Source organism: Triplophysa rosa, linkage group LG14 (genome assembly GCF_024868665.1).
Source record: "Triplophysa rosa linkage group LG14, Trosa_1v2, whole genome shotgun sequence".
Taxonomy (NCBI): Eukaryota; Metazoa; Chordata; class Actinopteri; order Cypriniformes; family Nemacheilidae; genus Triplophysa; species Triplophysa rosa.
Window position 1 is genome coordinate 21,927,250 of NC_079903.1, and position 19,520 is coordinate 21,946,769.

General features: G+C 38.7%; 3 protein-coding genes across 3 annotated transcripts; 2 read left to right on the top strand and 1 right to left on the bottom strand.

The window, feature by feature from the left end:
* The first annotated feature begins 452 nt into the window (after positions 1-452).
* Positions 453-11,781, top strand: sesn3 (sestrin 3). Its single transcript, XM_057351680.1, has 10 exons — positions 453-687; positions 6,725-6,790; positions 7,603-7,797; positions 7,881-8,063; positions 9,890-10,132; positions 10,209-10,341; positions 10,747-10,865; positions 10,974-11,164; positions 11,421-11,565; positions 11,668-11,781. Exons 1-10 carry the CDS (start codon positions 634-636, stop codon positions 11,752-11,754), a joined length of 1,416 nt encoding a protein of 471 aa, XP_057207663.1. The 5' UTR covers positions 453-633; the 3' UTR covers positions 11,755-11,781.
* A 1,634-nt stretch (positions 11,782-13,415) lies between these two features.
* Positions 13,416-14,755, bottom strand: bloc1s3 (biogenesis of lysosomal organelles complex-1, subunit 3). Its single transcript, XM_057351681.1, has 2 exons — positions 14,685-14,755; positions 13,416-14,003 (listed from the first exon to the last, which is right to left on the bottom strand). Exon 2 carries the CDS (start codon positions 13,991-13,993, stop codon positions 13,421-13,423), a length of 573 nt encoding a protein of 190 aa, XP_057207664.1. The 5' UTR covers positions 13,994-14,003; positions 14,685-14,755; the 3' UTR covers positions 13,416-13,420.
* A 1,620-nt stretch (positions 14,756-16,375) lies between these two features.
* Positions 16,376-19,516, top strand: slc19a3a (solute carrier family 19 member 3a). Its single transcript, XM_057351670.1, has 7 exons — positions 16,376-16,522; positions 16,673-17,245; positions 17,279-17,378; positions 17,531-17,743; positions 17,825-18,017; positions 18,520-18,661; positions 19,325-19,516. Exons 1-7 carry the CDS (start codon positions 16,376-16,378, stop codon positions 19,487-19,489), a joined length of 1,533 nt encoding a protein of 510 aa, XP_057207653.1. The 3' UTR covers positions 19,490-19,516.
* Positions 19,517-19,520: the final 4 nt, after the last annotated feature.

The following is a 19,520-nucleotide window of genomic DNA, read 5'->3' on the forward strand; positions in this document are numbered from 1 at the left end:
TATTTTTTTAATTAAATTATGACTTTATAATCTATGAACTTTTGACCTGTGGTTGTGTTGAGTGGATTTACAATAATACCTGTATGCAAAATTAAAACCCTTTAAATCTTTAAAAGAACATGTCTGGACGAGAGTGAGAGAGAGCGAGTTGGTGGGGGAGTGGCTCAAATGGAGAGTTGTCCGATTCAATCCGGCGAATCGGTTCATTCGGACGGTTTTTTCGCTAAAACTTTCTTTGTCTCTTATTTCAAACGTAGGGTACTTACTCGCACGTTTTCACAAAGTATATCCTCTTCACCACTATATTACGAACTCATTTTCTGCAGTCGAGTGATTCACAAAGGCTTGGCGAGTCGGGTCCACCGAATCGGTTCAAAAGAACCGCTCGTTCTCGAGAAAGAGGACAGCTGAGGGGGCGGGTTGCACACGCACGTTCCTGCTGAAGTTGGACACTTGCAAAGCTTTACGCACTGGGTAGGGGGTAGGGAGGCAAGGAGCGGCACTTAATAGTCTCCAGTCCTTCTTCAGGTGCTTATCTTCTCTGAGAGGAGCTAGAAGTGGACATGCCCAGACCAGACCAGACCACCACTGACACCGGGACTCGTCATCTTCGCCGGGTTTAAGTGCGCCGAAATGAACAGAACCGCAGATATCTGCAACCACTGTCGGAACATGATCAGGGAGAAGGTAGCGTAGAAACTCTTTCTATGGTTTTGCATTTAATATGTTATTACTTTGTTTTAGGAGCATTTAAAGTAGCCAAAGTTTTTTAACGCATTCATAAGATGTTTTGGTGAACGAATATTGCACTGTCAGCGTATGTAGGCTACTGATATATATAAACCTTCTAATTTTAGCAGTAAAACCATAATTACTACAAGTCACTACTATAACTCATTTGTATTAAAACTATGGTAATAGCTGGTAACCAATCCGTCAAAAACAGGGTTACTAAAGTTTTTATTTTGTTGCAAAGTGTTAAAAGCTTTGACAGGGCAGGTTTGAATAATCACATTTGATTGCATATAATTCTCACTTTCTACTCATCTGAAATTCTCTCAAATCTCTTGCTCTGTCTCTATATCTCTTTGGCAGCAAGCTGTTATTTTTAGCTATCATTAATCATATTGAGCACATGTGACCTACTTCTGCTCTGCTCATCTTTGTGTCTCACACACACCCTGCCAAAGTTCTTGTAAGTCAGACTGGACTTTTATACAGAAACTTGACCTGCCATTTATCAGAAGTGCTGGCTCAACGCTTGCTTGATCATCCTGTCCACACAAGTAAATAATGTGGGCTGTATGCAAATTTATATTGAGTGCACGACTTTGTGTATTTTGACCAAAGTCTGTTATATGAGGTTTGGGAAATTGGTGGAAACGGCGCTTCTGGCAACTTTGTTATGTTGATGTGGTTTTTATCACCTGTTGCTCTGGGTTATGTTATATCTCATGCCACAGCTATCCCCTCCTCAGATGTTGGTTAGCCTGGCTGGGATCATTTCCAAAAGCACTTCCCTGCAGGGTGACAGTAGAATAAAAAGTAGAGCCAAATTACAGAATATTTTAAAACGAGAACTAAAATGGTGCCTTAAAGGAACAGTTCACCGAAAAGTGAAAATTCTGTCATCATTTACTCACCCTCAAGTTGTTACAAATCTTCTTTTTTCTGATGAACACAGAGAAAGATATTTGGAATAATGCTTGTAACCAAACAGTTCTCGGCCACCATCGACTAGCATGGTAGGAAAACAATTATACATTTGTTTACATACTTGTTTTCTACTGCTTTAAATTGTTGATTTTTGTAAGATGAATTGTTTTAATATTTCTTGTTTTCTGTTATGTTTGATCTTGTAGTTATTTTCTTATTTTGTTGTGGTTGTACAATCCTTTGGTCTACTTTGTAGTGGAAAGGGCTCTATCAATAAAGTAGACTTGAGACTAGACTTGAGACTTTGTTCTGTTGAACACAAAAGAAGATATACTGAAGAACGCAGTAAAGCAAACAGTTCTGGGGCACTTTTGACTACCATTGTCATTTTTCTGCTATGATGGCCAGGAACTGTTTGGTTACAAGCATTCTTCCAAATATCTTCCTCTGTGTTCATCAGAACAAAGACATTTATACAGATTTGGAACAACTCAAGGGTGAACTCGAGTTATTTTTGGGTGAACTGTCCCTTTAAGAGAATGCTTAAAGATCTACAATATACTTTTATTATGTAGTTCTTTAGAAAACCAAGGACTGAACAAACAAGAAAATGGTTCTTGTTCATTTTTGTTACCCTAATGTGCTGCAAAATAACGTTTTAGGTGTGTTTGTTTTTTTGTTTGCTTTATTTACATGACTTCGTTTCTCTTGAGTTGGTCTTTGTTTATTTTCCTCCACCGATTCACGCTTTAGAGAAAAACCAACAATGACTCTACTGTGGAATTTGAACCGGATCAATACTAAGGCTTGCTTCAGTGCTTTTGTATTTGGCTGTTTTTTTTCTGACAGTCACGCATCAAGAGAGATACGCAGAAGCGCCGTATTAGTTGTGCTGCCTCAGAGAGTTTTGCTGATTCAGCAGGCGACACACTTCCTGTTCCTCCAGCTGCTGGTGTGTGCTGGCGTGACATAATTGACCAATGAATCGCACCCTATTACCATATAGTGACCTGTCAGGAGGGCATCGGTGTCTTGGGTTTTGTAGTAGTCATGTTCAGGCAGAATTCTGTGGCTTGAAATCACCTTGAGATTGAAGAATAATCGAAACACTAATGGAGTTATAGGATACAAATGTCACGGTGCCATTAAGCGTCTGTTCAAGCTAAACTGCATTTCGCCAACATTGCATAATCTTTTGAGTTAATGCCGTCATTCAGAGACCTCTTAGGCAATCAAAGTGATCTCCAGAGGAAGAATTGAAATAGGAGATAGGAAGATGAAAAACTGAAATGATGTTTAGCATGACATGGGGTCAGATGTATTCACATAAATCACAGTAGACTGCAAAGTGTATGTTTGTGTTACGTTTATTTTGATCGCCTGGCAATTGAGACATAATAGTTTGTCTAATTTCTTAATATTGAAATACAAAACAAAGGGTGGTTAAACAGGAACGAGCTTTGTTTCTGTTTGTTTGGAAAAACAGTAAGCAGAGAGGGGGACACTTTAAAGGGACACTTCACCCAAAAATAAAAAGAATGTCTCATTATTTACTCAGCCTTTTGTCATTCAAAACCAAAAGAAGAGATTAAAAAACTTTGATAAACAACATTGGCGACATTGACTTCCATTGTATAGACACAAAACTGAGACATTCTCAGAATTTTTTTTGTTTTCCACAGAGGAAAGAAAGTCATACAGGTTTTAAACAACATTTTTACCCATCTTTTACTGTTAGTTAGACATCAGGCTAAATTGAATAAACACTGACCTTAATAAACTCCGCCAAGATCTCTCATTCCATTCCATTAAATGAACTTCACTGGAGATCAAAACTAACCCTATATTCCTCCCCGAAGCACTCCATTTTTAGAAAAATAATCTGGATTGGGACATCCTTTTCCGCGTGTACTTCTATCATCTCACCCATTTTATTCCATGTAGACAGTTTAAATATTGTCTCAGTCTGTCTTCAAACTCATTGTATACCAAAGGAAACAGGTTCATTTGTTTAAACTGTGCACACAAGAGAGTTTCTTACATATAATGTATTAGTGTGTGAGCATTAGTTCCACATCTATTTATGCCGATTTGGAGACTGGGTTGTCCACACTTTCACCTAGAACATGGAAGACACGATTAGCTTCTTACATTGTCTTTGTCTTAAAAACACACACACACACAGGCCTTGTCTCAGTTGAAGGCAGGCGGGCAGGTCTTGGAAGGAAAAGAAACAGATTGGATTCCTGGACAGCCATTTTGGATCAAAAGCTTGAGTAAAAGGCTGAAACGATAGCATCCTTTAATACATCAAACCCCACATGTCAAGTGTCTGTATTCGGTTCAGACATTTCCACTCTTATGTAGAGCCTGTTTGATCATTTTTAATGGACTTAACAGGGAATGGCTTTTTGAAGCTTAGGAAGACTTCGAGATGAGGTCTGTATGCTAGATTTATTTCTGCATGGGTAAAATTCACATTTTCCTCTAAGAAATGAATGTAAATATCTAGTTACGCTAATATGGTTATCATAGAATTTTTATTGCGTTCTATAATAATCATATATTTCAGTGCCAATAGTTTCCACCTGTTATAACTATAACTGAAAATAACTAACTTTAAAAGCACCACACAACTTTTAAAGGTTTTCAGTTTTTCACACCTACGTTTTATTTTCAACTCTCAACAACCTTTATTTTCTGTGTCAGTATTTGTTGACTTTAATCAAGACTACACTTTATTTATAAATGTAAATAGATTAAGTTTTAAACACTGTATATGTCAAACAAATTTAGTACCTCTTGTTTGTCAGTCCAATACCCAATGTTCAAATCCCAGACTATGGGGTTTATTTACATTCTTAGAAAGTTCTAGTGCCTGTGCTGGTGTGTGATGTCGTGTGTCTATATTGTCTGGACAGCGTCCCAGGCTGTTTGAGGAAGACCCTATCTCTGTCTATGGACACTCATGATGCTGTCATGACAACAGAATCGTTGCCGTGGTACCACAACATGACAGTCCTAGGCATCATCAGTGCTGATATTATGCCGTGCTATGATTGGCTGGAAGCAGTGATGCGTTTTCCAGGAGCAGGTCATGATGCTGTGTCAATGTTTCCATGCGTGTCAAACAGTCGAGATGGCCAATCAGTGCAGCCTCATCGCAAATGTACACAGACGTTACACACTTCAACCGCGCAGAGCAAACTAAATGGATTTCAATTAGTTTGACATATTCACTAGAGAGGTGGTTCCCTAACTGGGAATCCCACAATCCACCTTGAGAGTGTACTAGTGTCTCTTTGAAAATTGCATTGCGTGCAGAGTATCCCGACCGCACATCATTCTCAATAATGTAGTCATTTATAATAACAGTTTTGATAGAAGTCTGATATTTAAAGGGATAGTTCACCCAATAATAAAAATTCTGTCATGAATTACTCAACCTCAAGTTGTTCCAAACCTGTACACATTTCTTTGTTCTGTTGAACACAAAGATATTTGGAAAAATGTCAGCAACTCATTTTTGGTGAACTATCCCTTTAAATGTGTTTCAATGTTTCAATTTTGATTCACTATACATAATATTGTAAAATATGTGGCGTATTAATAGAATATATTTTGTGTGACTGTAGTCTATGCGAGTCTGGAGAGAGGGGATGTATACAGAATGTTGTTTATTGTTTGGCTGGTATGGCATTGTCAAGTTTTCAAAACACTGCTCTAGTCCTCTGTAAGTCTAATGCTGAGTCTTTATCGAGTTTGTAAATAAAGGTTGTTGTGTTTATCAATTGCACACAGTAGTAGGTTATTTACAGCCAATAGTTATTAAAACAATTACCTTTACGGGAAAATGGTTTGCTTCTGCGGGTGACAGTGATTGAAGCAAAAGCTCAAGCAGTAGAGGCACTTGCATGTGGCCCCATAAATACATGAATATGCATTGCATTATATTATAACAAGCTATAGAAATAAATAAAAATATTTAAAGAGAGAGGTAAAAAGGTCAAAAACCGAAATAAAAAGAAGACAAATTTATGACCATAAAATCATCTGTTAAAAATGAATTCTATAATGGCTCAAAAAAGTGTCATTTTTAAATAAAGGCTTGGCTTTCTATATACTTTTGCGGGCCAATGTGCACACTGTGAATGTGTTTCAGTAGAGCTGGTCAATAAAGAACCACTCTCTTCCAGGACTTGTTTGTTTCACCTCCCTGTTTACGTTTCGTTGTGCAGTCTATTTGCGCTTCTTTATGTTGTAGGCAGATCTGTGACTTTTTCGATAAAGCCGCGGAAGTAACAAGCTCCTCTCTGTGTTGATGAAAAACAAAACTCGCCTTGTCTTGGTGTTGCGCAATCTTTCCTCTCACTCTTTTCATTTCATAAGTTTCACTTGGTAATAGTGCAGTCCAACAAGTCTTTAGGTAAACGCCTCAGGCTAGGAGCCAATTAAATGATCAATTACATTTCATAACAGAAAAAGGTACATTTTTATACTTTACATAGTCAAAAAAGGGTACCATATAAAGAACAACTTTACAAAGAACAAAGTGAGTGTTTTATAAATACCACAAGCCTCTATCCAGCACGCAAAGTGGAGGCAAAACACTTCTGACCGCAAATACAACACCATGTGTGTGTTTGTGGTGGTGGGGTCTGAGGCGGTGGATGCTGAATAAACCGGGACGCTCGAGAGAAGGAAGGAAGGAAAAAGAAATGAAGCAACAAGCGAGGGCAAGAATGACAGGGAAAGAGATCTGGTGTGTCCAGTCCTCAGACCAGTGAACTATAGTGACCCTTACAATGTTATAGCCAATCGAGCAGACACACGCACACACACACAGATAGAAATCCAAACACCGCGTTCGTGGAAGTCCTCACCTTTCACTGTAGCTGGAACAAAAGCCTGGGAGGGTCATTCAAAATAAACCCCATTGGGGAGAAACTAAATCAACACAGTAAAATCAACTTTAAAATACACACAGTACGATTCAGTTGTGGAAAACTATTCAATGTTTTAACTTAAAAGTAACTTATTTCTTATTTAAATGTTCTTCATGTAACAGGAAAAAGGAATGAAGATGTCAAGACTTATATCAACAGGACCAAGCTCATTTATTCCTGAAAATGAGGTAACGAAAATGCATTACCCTGTTTTTTTGTGTTTTTTGTTGTTGTTGTTGCTTTACCATGGTACCACCACAGTACTTTTTTAAATGCACATTTTCTATTGTTTCACACATATTCACACAGTCCCAGTTCACCCAATTCAGATACTATCAGATCTCGTTCTTGGGTGAATTGGTGTTCATTTCACATTTGTTTTAAGTTCAGCCAGTTCAGGTAAGACGCGAGTAAAACGCGCTGGGAGATCTAAGAAAGTGTATTTGGATTGTAAATTGAATTGCAGCATCTGACCTCACTTTGCTGAATTAAGATGAACCTCAACCAGAGTTCACATCTTTCTTGGCACTGATGTTTAGCAAGGACATTCGATCCTTTTTCCAAAATGCGGCATAGTCGTTCTTTGCAAATCCCTCAGTAAGAATAGACGTTTCACAAAAATAATAAGTGCCATTTTTTGGACTTGGTAACATTTCTATTATATTCTTCAAAGTTCCCTGAACGATGTAAATATGAATATATTTAATAATGGTTTATCGTGCACCATGGTACTGCACCATGGTACTGCCACAGTACTTTTGTACATTATAAAAGCAAAACAGCTTATTTAGTTTCATATTGTTCACATCTGTTCAGTTGACAAAACATAACAAAAATCGAAATGAGCACGAGAACCTGTTGTACATTTGTCATCACCTGCATGTCTTTCCGAACCCATATTACTTTTCTCCTTCAAGAAGAGAAATTCCAAATAATATTTATGCCACTCTCTCTTTCCAAACAATAAAAGTGAATGACCCTCACTCTCTGTGACCTTCAGATCATAGCAGCCTCGCCCCTAAGTGACTCCACAGTGATGTACTTAGATGAAGAGTTCAATGGGCGTGTCGATAACCTGACACAAGTGATGGGGCTCCACCCACATTACCTGCAAGCCTTCCTGCGCTGCCACTATTACCTCCTCAGGATGGACGGCCCACTACCACTCCACTACAGACATTACATCGCTATAATGGTACACACACTCGCAAACTACATTCAAGGGAGACGTTGGTTCAAGTCCAATAGTTTTATGGGAGACTTTGTTACTTTTTTCAGGCCGCAGCACGACATCAGTGTTCGGTGCTGGTGTGTCACCACATGCAGGAGTTCGAGCAGATAGGGGTGTGTTCTGATTGGCTAAGAGGTTTAGAGTTCTGCCCGCAGCGACTTCGCAACCTCAACGAGATCAACAAAATCCTGGCACACAGGCCCTGGCTCATCACTAAGCAGCATATACAGGTAACGCACACAGGTTGTTGAGAGATGTATACTACATGCTGTGCTCTTGATATTTTGTTCCCTATTCCCTACTTTGTCACACGGGTGTTCCATACATACAGTCAATTTGCAGATTGTGCACTATAAACACACAGTACACTGTAAGAAATAAGCTATGGGGACACAGGGAACATTAAACCTAGACAGTCATTTTTGAAAAGCAATACTCGATACTGAAGAATAATGGGTGTATAAGGACGCTGCGTAATGAAGCGTTATGTTTTTATTATCTTAGAATGAGCATGGAATTCGCCACGTCGTTTCTACAGAGTAGCCCTAAACAAATTGTCACGGTTACGCATGGGTCTGTCATGTGTTTTATTCTGAAGTTTTTGTAGTCTTTTGAGTAACCCTGCCCTAATTGTTTCAATGTTCACAGGTGTGTCTTGTTTAGTTTTTAGTCTATAAGTAGCCCTCATATTTCATTGTCTAGCTTTGTTTTTCTAACCCTGTTTGGTGAGTTTGTTTATGCTCATGTTTAGTAGTGGTGGTGAGATGAAGCCTCCAATTAGCCAAGTGGTTCACAAAAGGCTTCATTTCTCGAGGCTTCATTTGCTCGCAATACCATCTGGTGGCCAAAGAGTGTAAAACAAGCAGATACATTACAGATGTGCCTGATGTGGTCTGTGATACACTGTATTTTGCACCAGTTAAGGCTTAGAAATAACGGTGAAGAAAAAAATCCATTTCCACATAGACTAATCTATTTATATGAATATAATGTGTATTTTCTGGTGGTATATAATATAAATATTGTATAACATAACTGTGTAAATAACGTATTGGCTTGAAATAAATGTGTGTAAATCACTTATTTGGTCATAATAGGCAGAAGGGGCAATATTATTATTCTAAAACTGGAAAGTGTCTGGGTTTAACTGGGCAGAGGGCAGTGAATGTGCTTGTGGTACTTGGTTTATATAGCTGTCAAAACGGCACGATTCGAACCGCTTACTGAACCACTCGGGCGGAAGCGAGGCTTCAGACGTCACCTATGACGTCATTGGTCTAAAGCGATACAAGCCGCGATACGCGCTTCACTGAAAGCTTCCGGGATTTCTCGACACACGCTCCTGAGCCTCGGCTCAGAACGTAACATCACTAATGTTTAGTTCAAGTCATGTTTTATCACTTCAAGTTTTGTTTAGTTTGTTTTATTAAACTGCACATGGGTTCTTAAAACTTGCCATCAGTGGACATTAATTACACAGATAAACTGCACAGAGCACGTTTTGTAAATGTGTTAACCTTCTGCAAAGAAGCGAAAACGCAACGCCATCTTTGTCCTGTGATAGCCGCCATAGTGCTTTGAAAGGGAGGGGGCGTGAGCTGTTGGTTGTAATTCGCAACTTCACCGCTAGATCAGCTAAAATCTCAACATTGGCCCTTTAAAAACTGAAAAATGTATATCTATCCTACAACTATCCTTTTTGGGAAAACATGCTCTTCATTAACCTAAAACTTTGACTATACATAACTTTTTGAAGTATTAAAATCATGCAGCTATTGCAAACTATTGTGATATGCAGTATTTCAATAATTGTGATATATATTATCACATATTATTTAATATATTATATTATTGCATATTGCAGCCCTAATTTACACAATGTTTAATATGTAGCACCATATAGAATTAAAGAAAGAATATAATCTAACTTCACAAATGATTTAATATATTACATTTTTAGTATAATGGAATAAGTCATATTATGTCATATCATATTAAAATATTTTATTTTCTATTTTAAATTACAAAATTTTCTCATTCTGCATTTTTCTCACAGGCTCTGGTGAAGACAGGAGAACACAGCTGGTCTTTGGCGGAGCTGGTTCACGCTGTCGTCCTGCTGGCTCACTTTCATGCCTTGTCTAGTTTTGTGTTTGGTAGCGGCGTCAACCCTGACCCTGAGGTCACAGAGGTCAGCGGAGTCTCAGATGACCTTTGCCCCCCAGCTATGGCCAGTTTGTGCACCTGCCACCTAACAAACAGCAACCAGACCAACAGGAACTCGCAGCGTAACGCTGGGGTAAGACGAGCTTCCATGTGTTGTTATCGTGAGTTACATCTGTTTATGACACATGTGCTGTTGTTGTGTATTCCAGAGTGAACTAGAGGCTCTGATGGAGAGAATGAAGCGATTGCAGGAGGAGAAAGAAGACGATGATGCTTCGGAAGAGGAGATGTTCACTCGCTTTGAGAAAGAGAAGAAAGAGAGTCTTCTGGTTGTATCTACAGGTAAAATACACACACATTTACTATCGAAGTTAGTTTTGGACAGTTTGTTTAGGTTACATACCATTCTGTTTCTATTAGGGTTTTTTTTCGTTCTCTTTCCTCTATTTGTTTCTATTTTTGTCCTATTTTTCTCTTTCACTTCCCGTTTTGGTTGTATTTATACAGGAATTACAGGGATAGCTCACCCAAAATGTTCTGTTATCATTTACTTACCCTGGTGTTGTTTCAAACCCATGTGTTTTTTTCTTCTTCTGTGAAACATAAAATAGGGAAGTCAAATGAATCTGAACAACATTTGGGTGAATAAATGATGACATTTTAATTTGAGTAAACAGAAACTTTAGTATCCAGCAACCTTTAGCTTTTCACATCCATGTATTAAAAAGCTCTTATTTGCATGTTCAGGGTTCGACGAAGAGGGTGTGCCTCCCTCTCCCGTGGCTCGGTTTGTGGCCGACCCGTCGTTTGGATACCAGGACTTTGCACGACGTGCAGAAGACAACCCACCCACTTTTAAAGCACAGGTAAGATTCAAGATTCATTCAGTCCTATCGTCTACACCCACCCTTAATAACCCTGTTAAGAAGAAATTATTGACAGACCTTCTCCGGGCTTTGTTCTCTCATCTGTAGGACTACACATGGGAGGATCATGGTTTCTCTCTGTTGAACAGGTTGTACTCTGATGTTGGTCACCTGTTGGACGATAAGTTTAGAACTGCATGTGATCTGACCTATTACAACATGGCCAGTCACGAGGGGGTGGACACCAGCATGCTGCGAAGGGCGCTGTTCAATTACGTCCACTGTATGTACGGTATAAGGTACGTGCGTGACTTCACACTAAAATTTGAAAAGTCAGTGATTAGTTGGTTATCCGATGTTGTTCCTGCCATATATCATACCAATGATCATTTTGAAATGGCAAAGAGAAGTATCGTAGTAATTTAAAATACTGTGTAGAATGACTCTAGCACACCCTAGTGTTCAAGTATGATCTGACGTCCTGAAGGCATTTGGAATACCAAATTCAGCCTCTTACCTCTGAGTATTACACGTGTTTTCTTACTGTGTCTACAGGTATGACGATTATGATTATGGTGAAGTAAATCAGTTGTTGGAAAGTAGTCTGAAGGTTTACATTAAAACAGTAACATGTTACCCAGAGAGAACCACACGCCGCATGTACGACAGCTACTGGCATCAGTTCAGACATTCAGAGAAGGTCATTTTTTAATTTTGAAAAAACAGATTAGTCTGATTTTTTATTTGACTTTTTTTTATAAACATCATTAAACATGCTCTCCTTTTTTCTTCTATTCTTTAGGTTCATGTGAATTTGCTTCTCATGGAGGCCCGAATGCAAGCAGAACTGCTGTATGCTTTGAGAGCTATTACCCATTATATGACCTGACCAGTCAGACTTTATACAACACCTGTTATGATCTAATCAAAATTCACCCTTTATATAGGGGCTTTCACGTTTTTCTGATCAATCAGACTGAATAATTTTAATTTGGTAAGTCACTTAAGATGATGTGATTGTGGGTGGATAGTCAGTCATTTTTGCTGGTTTTAAATGGGACCGATCTTTATGGTCAGACAAATGCCAGCATTAAAATATACAAGGTGTTATATTATTTGGCTGATTAAGATGACATCATTTGTGACATAAGCTCAACAGCTTGTGACATCGTGACTTGACGGATCACATTTTAAAGTGCAATATGTTCTCATTGAAAACACATTTATACTGTAAGCTGAAATACTGGAGGATTGAGTATACATCCTTATTCATTCTTTTCTTGCACATCTTATAAAAACGATATTTTGGAAAACTGGTTTCCTTTTGTAATATCACCATACAGTAAACGTTAACAACAGAATGTGAGACTCCAGTGTGGAGTGAGCTGCTTTATATGATGTAAGACTTTTCTTTCTTTTTTAAAGCCTTTTTTACATTCTTTAAAGTACCTTATTTGTTTGTATTAAATATATATATATATTTTTTTTCAGATCAATTTAGTTTGGTTTAGTTGTTGACCTGAAAACTAAAGCTTTTGTAGCATTAACAGTGCACTATCAATCCTTTTATATTTCTTGTCATTTTCAGTGTTATACTTTGGATAGTAGAATTACTTTTTTGTTCACATTTTTTTTAGCAGCCTGTTGGTTGTTTCGATGCTAATACACCTTGTGACTATATTTTTGTGTGTGTGTGTGTGATATCAAACATATGTAGCGTGTCTTACCCTAAACGTCTGTATGTATAAGACAAAGTATTTGCACATCTGTTGGCCATCTCTTCATGCAAGTGTGCTTCTGTGAAAGAAAACCGTGCACACAACCATGACAGAGTTCATATGTCTGAGTGTTATGGACTGTACTAACTGCTTTTGATGCAGTTGGTTTGATCGCTTCTGTCAATCAAAACATTTCTCAATTTGTTTCTACGTATTTGCACAACTCTAATCGCAGCATCTGTTTCCTTCAAAAATCTGTTAAGGTTGTCTGGAAATTAATACATTAAATTAATACAAAAAATAAGCTTTATAGAAAGAGACAGAAGAATACAAAAAATAATCTTTATAGAAAGAGACAGAAGAATACAAAAATAAGCTTTATAGAAAGAGACAGAAGAGTGTTGCTTAGTCCAGGCTCCTGGACAGTGCCTTTAGAAACCCGGGTTTAGATATAAAATGTCATTAAAGTGCCTAAAGTAAAGTTGCACTTGCATACTGTATCTAGCAGATTGCCATTAAAATTGTGTTTCTGGAGTAATTGTCATGTATTTGTGACTCTGATGCATTTCATACTTGTGATGATCACAGTGGTGCCATGCATTTATTTTCTCAATATTATTCTGGAATCTCAGCTGGCCCTGCGCAGAACTGTATGTTTCAATAAACTTTCTAAACAAACTTCTGAGGGTGATCACTGAGCAACATGCTGCTTTAGATCTAGACACATTCCACATTATTTAATGTAAAACAAAATCGTATAAATGTTATATGGTTAATTATAACGAATGCAAAATATGCACAACCGTCTCAGCCTTCTAAAATGTCTAATAATGCGCATTAAGATTGTTCAGGCATGGTGATATCCGGCAGTAAATGACAGCTCGTGATGATGTCTATCTTCTCAGAAACAGATTTCAGATCTTCTAGTACGAGTCTGATGCTATGGGATGCGTTGATGATGCCTGTCTGCGAGTTGTTCAGATGAGCCGTCGCCTGTCGTACGTCTCTGGCAGCGCTCTGATACACCTGCCTCATGCTTTGATTCACATCCGTACACAGTCTCGCATTGCTTTCCTGTAGCTTCTGCTGGAGCAGAGTGTTAAACCGATCTGACTCTGGTTTATACAGGGATAATCTATCCTCCTGTGTGGCCGCAGACGCCGGAGTGTTTCTGATCACGATGAGGGGCGGCAGGTCTTTACGGAGCTGCTGTTGGGTTTCAGAGGCCAGACATCGAACTCTTTCTTCCTCATCCTCACTGTCAGTTTCAGATGCTTCTCCCGCCACCTTCATCCCTATGGATGATGAGGATGTGCTCACAGGAGGGGCGGATGTGAGGTACAGTTCATCCTCTGAGTCTGTTTCAGACGCTTCGCCCTGGACTACGATCTGGAATTTGTTGCTTGCCATGACTGCACACCTGAAAGATCAAATCAGTCATTATCAGTAAATAATGCGAGAAAGACGATCAGATACATTTCATTATCAAAGAATCATTCATTCGATAACCCTTTCAAGAAGTACAAAAGGGAAGAAACCCTCACAGAAATTGTAATGGATTAAAAATGGTTATAATGGGAAATGTATTGGTTTTAATAGAAACAATAATGCTCTCTGGTAATGATGCGTTGAGTTCTTTTAGTGGGGTGTTATCTGGCAGATGGAAACCAATAGAACACCATTAAATTATACTGGAATAACTACATAAAGGGGTTTTGTATTGGTTTTAATGGGAACAATAATGCTCTCTGGTAATGATGTGTTGAGTTCTTTTAGTGGGGTGTTATCTGGCAGATGGAAACCAATAGAACGCCATTAAATTATACTGGAATAACTATTGTACATAAAGGGATTTTGTAATGGTTTTAATGGTAAACAGCCGATTGTTCATAATGGTATTTGTAAACATTCTTAACCATTAGAATGTATATGTTTTTTCGGCGGGGTACCATGATGGTATACATATCATTTGTTTATTAATGTAATTTTACCGTAGTGTTGACACGGTATTTTGAATAGTACATAACGTTGTAAAAAAAACTGGATAGTACAAATAAATTGTACACACACATTGATTAATAAATATGTAGTATTTTCTTACCGTCTGGTGTTTGTATCCACAACCCAAGTGTCATACGATCTGTCACGAGAAACGAATTCGAAACAGGAACTATCCGAAGATACAAAAATTCAAAATAAAAGCTTTAAAGCGTCTGAGGAGACGCGGTGGTACGTCAACGCCGCCGCCTTACGGCCGACTTCAGGGCATAGCTGGAGGCAAAACAGAGGGGAAAACTGGATGCTGCTGTAACCGAGCGTTTGTGTAGGTTCGCCTGAAACTTGCATTTAAAAAAAAAGAAACGGATGCTCTGGGTCTGGTCCAAAACTCTTCTGGTTTATTAGTAGAGAGCACATGTAATCCAACAGCACTCTATTTCTTAGTAAAATATTTATATATTTAATTAATTAATTAATTAATGTATAGCGTTTATAGTTTTATAAACACATAACTTAAATAATTAAATGTTATGGTTTTAATCCCGCTCTTTTTACACTGGTGCAGATTTAAGTCTTAGGTGGAAAAAAACTCTGATTTATTAAGTTATTTTACAGTAAAAAATGTTAAGCTTCCCGACCGTTTCCATGGTGACTCGTGAACTCTGTGATCCATTGACGATGCCTTCATGTTGTTTCTGTGAGCGCGCGTTAACTCTGGGTCTATTTCATGAGGTTGATTACTAGGGCTCATATGGGGCGAATACGTGTTTTTCTGGGTTTGGTGTGGTATAAGTTGCCCATGCATGTATTAGACACGTGAAATTGCAAAAATGATAGTGTGGGAACAAAAGATGCATTCTATCTAAAAGCGAATGCTCACCCAGACCTGCCTGAAACGCCTCGTGTAACCACACCCCCACAGATCTACGTCAGTTCGTGGTATGATTTGACTAAGACCGCCCAAATGTATACTTATCACTCTGCAGGAGAGTTTTGCTCGAGCAGCGTCTGATAGCCCCGCCTCCCTTCTGCTACGTAAGCGAAACTGCGACCGTTGAGTGTGTGAAGTGTCCACAGTTCCACACTTCATATTTTCGGTCGAAAAAGTGCATCTTCCGGGTACTTAAAGTGCACTTCTTTTTAAAGAATTTTCAATGTGAACGCGCTACTCACAGTATTTATACTACAAAATGGCGTAGAATAGTGCATAAGGGCGCGATTTGGACCGCACCTATAGACATATGTCTATGGTCATAACTGTTTTTCAACGGCTCTTAGGCGCCGTATTTAAGACTTCAAAATAAAAGTCCGACTTGCACAGCCATGACTTGGGCTGGTGAAAGCTTATAAACACTGCGAATTGTTAATAAACTGATACAGAAATAAGTAAGCTATTGAATAAATAAACATTTTAAAAGTACTACCCTTTTGTTTGGGTGGTAAAACAAATCCAATAGGGCTTGGCACGTAGATATGTTTTAATTATTAAAGCTGAGGATGCAAAGGTGATCAGAATAATCTAAGCAGTACTTTGAACTAGTTGCTCATTGACAGCAAATACATAAACACACATAAACACATTCACTCACAGAGTCAGACTCAAATCACTACCTCCATATAAACAACACGCATCTGAACAGGTAAGTGTTTTGCATTAATGGTTACATTTAATGTTATTTTTACTATAACAAGTATTTTGCACTTAATGCTTGACAATTAAATCTGGTGAAGAGGGAATGGTTGAGTTTGGTTGTTTTAGATAATATAAGGATGCATTGAATTATTCTGTTTAAGATGAAGACTATGAAGCAGTGGATGAAGGATTGGAGGTATCCCACCTCTCTGCTATGCATCTATGGGTTCTTCAGCACTGTAAAGCCACTAGAACCGTTCCTCATCCCATATTTAGCTGGACCAGACAAGAACTTAACTATAGAGCAGGTATACAGTACCAAAGTACAAGTATAAACCCAAAATAAGTTCAATTTAAGCAGTTCAAGTATCTTTTTTAAGAATAGGCTAATGTAATAAGTGCTAGTGTATACTTGTAATTGATTACAATTTAGTATTCCATACTTTTCCCTTTCCAAGGTAACCAATCAGATTTTCCCAGTGTGGACATACTCGTACCTGGCCGTGCTGGTTCCTGTTTTTCTTCTCACTGATTGGCTACGTTACAAGCCTGTTGTGGTCTTCCAGTGCACCGCCCTCTTGGTCACCACGGCGATGTTACTGTGGTTAAAAGGTGTACCAGAGATGCAGGCTGTTCAGTTTACGTACGGAGTGGTGACGTCGTGCGACATAGCATACTTCACATACATCTACAGCATGGTGGAGTTGAAGCACTATCTGAAAGCCACCTCATACTGCCGGACGGCCCAACTTCTGGGCTACACCGTGGGCTCAGTGCTGGGTCAGGTGCTGGTGTCTTTTGATCTGCTCTCCTACAAAAACATTCTCGTATTTACTCTGATTATAACCTCCATTGCATGGATCACCTCAATCCTTCTCCCATTGCCCAAAACAAGTATGTTCTTCCACCAAAGAAGAAGAGATGGAGGAGAGGATGAAGAAGAAGAAGAAGTACGTGAGGGCAGTGTTAGCTCAGTCCGACCCTTGGAACCAGAAGCGCTAGAGACAGCGAAAGGGTTTTCGACGAAGGATGTTACTCAGAACAATGAACAATCCAGCTTTGAGAATCATCTAGACGATGTAAAAGTGAATGAAGCAGCAGAAAAACAGCAGAAGAATCTGGAAGGGTCCAGTGATAACAACAGTACAAGAAATTCCAAAAAAGGTAAGATAATTTCTTTATTACTTTTTCAAATGTTTTTTTAAGCATGTGCATAGTGCAAAAATAATTTTGCCTTTTCTGAGAGCAACATGATGTTAAACTGAATGTAGCAGACTAGTATGTGGACTATAATTTAGCTTGATCTGATATCTCAGGAGGCTGTGGTGACGTTCTGCTCCGGTTGTGGAAGGATTTTCTGCAGTGTTTCTCTTCTCGTACGTTGCTTTACTGGTCTGCGTGGTGGGCACTGGCCACATGCGGCTACAACCAGACGGTGAACTACGTCCAGGCCCTGTGGGAACACGTGGAGCCTTCTAGTAACTTCACAGTGTACAATGGAGGAGTGGAGGCCATCTCAAACCTATTTGGTAGGTAAATATATAAAGAGGTACTGTATATATCATTTATATACAGAAAGAAACTTATTTTGATGCTGATGCACACTGTAGGAGCCGCTGCGGCATATGGTGTAGGTTTTTCATCAGCGGACTGGTCTCTCTGGGGGGAGATGGCCTTGGGTTTGCTCTCGGCCCTAGAGGGCGGCGCTCTCTTTGCTATGGTCTTCAGTGCCAACATCTGGGTTTGTTACTGTGGTTACATCCTCTTTAAGAGCCTGTACATGCTACTCATCACTATTGCCATGTAAGTCCTTTTCAAATGAGTACCCTATTCTGAGATTAGGATTTTCTCTCACCTTCATTTTTTTCCAGCTCTTGATCTTTTGATTGCCCCAAATGTACCCATAAATGTATGATAAAACTTCACGAAAGTGTACATTATCTTATCTATTGACTTGCTATTTCAGCCTAATTGGTGGAATGATTAAGAATTTGAACCCATGCGTGTTGATAAGTTGAATTCCTGGTTCATTAAGTTAAAGGTTGCAAGGTGACAAAGCGAAAAATCACATCAAGACCACATATACCATAGTTTTTAAAATCCACAATGCATTATATAGTAAATATTCTCTCCCCCAAGTGGCATCTGCAAAGAAATGTTGAAAGTTTCTCAAAGGCAAAGCCGTACACTCTACAAGCAGAATAAAGGCCTTTCGTACATTCACATCTAAATTCATCAGATGTTAAATCCTACTTGAATCCGCTCTGTTAGGGAATGCGTCTTCATGATTCTCATCGTTTCAAAGGTTCCAGATAGCAGCTGGATTGAATATGGAGCGTTATGCGCTCGTGTTTGGAGCCAACACGTTCTGTGCTTTAGTGTTTCAGACCATCCTCACTTCAGTGGTGGTGGACAGCAGAGGACTGGGCCTGGATGTGGTCACACAGGTGAGGTTACCTGAAGCTTCTCTAAAACCTTATACAGGAATGTCGCTGGTTTTGAAGTTCAACATCTGTGATATGCTGGTGATTAACAATGAAAAAACATATGTTTGTAACAAAAACCATCTTTATAGTAGTGGAAGACTATGGGGCAGTGCAGTTCTGAGGACTTAAAAGCAGACATGTTAATCACAATAACTATGTTTTTGTTCACTTTAAAAAAAAAAGATTTTATAATAATCACTAGCATGCAACATACTGTACAGAACTGAGCTTCTACTAAACCTGGAACATTCATTTAAAGGAGTAGTTCACCGTCAAAATGAAAATTCTGTCATCATTCACTCACCCTCTTGTCATTTCAAACATGTATGCCTTTCTTTCTTCCACAGAACACAAAAGAAGATATTTTAAAGAATGTTGTTAACAGCCCCCCCATTCACTTGCATCGGTTACAACAGAAGTGAATGGGGGGCCGTGCTGTTCTGTTACCAACATTTTTCAAAATATCTTCTTTTGTGTTCTGCAGAAGAAAGTCATTGCAGGATTGAAATGACAAGAGGGCGTGTAAATGAATTTTCATTTTGAAGGTGAACTACTCCTTTAAAACCCATTTCAATATTTGACATATGTGGAAAAGGTGATACAGTGTTTGTTTTTGTTTTACAGTTCATCATCTACGGCGCATATTTTAGCGTTATTGCAGTTATTTTCTTCGCCAGAGGATTGTATACAACATTGTGCCAAAAATCCAAAAAGAAAAAACAGGGAGAGAAGCCAGAAGATGCCTGTGAGGCAGAAGATGATGCACAAATCAAAGGAACAAAACTATGAACAAATATAAGAATGTAAATATTCTATAACA

Excerpts from the sequence above, each read along its gene's own strand:
- sesn3 (XM_057351680.1), top strand. The coding sequence starts at position 634 with ATGAACAGAACCGCAGATATCTGCAACCACTGTCGGAACATGATCAGG. Across the intron at positions 10,133-10,208 it reads ACTCGCAGCGTAACGCTGGG|AGTGAACTAGAGGCTCTGAT; the intron begins GTAAGACGAGCT and ends TGTGTATTCCAG. Across the intron at positions 11,165-11,420 it reads CACTGTATGTACGGTATAAG|GTATGACGATTATGATTATG; the intron begins GTACGTGCGTGA and ends CTGTGTCTACAG.
- bloc1s3 (XM_057351681.1), bottom strand. The coding sequence starts at position 13,993 with ATGGCAAGCAACAAATTCCAGATCGTAGTCCAGGGCGAAGCGTCTGAA.
- slc19a3a (XM_057351670.1), top strand. The coding sequence starts at position 16,376 with ATGAAGACTATGAAGCAGTGGATGAAGGATTGGAGGTATCCCACCTCT. Across the intron at positions 17,246-17,278 it reads AAGGGTTTTCGACGAAGGAT|AATCATCTAGACGATGTAAA; the intron begins GTTACTCAGAAC and ends TCCAGCTTTGAG. Across the intron at positions 17,744-17,824 it reads GGCCATCTCAAACCTATTTG|GAGCCGCTGCGGCATATGGT; the intron begins GTAGGTAAATAT and ends TGCACACTGTAG.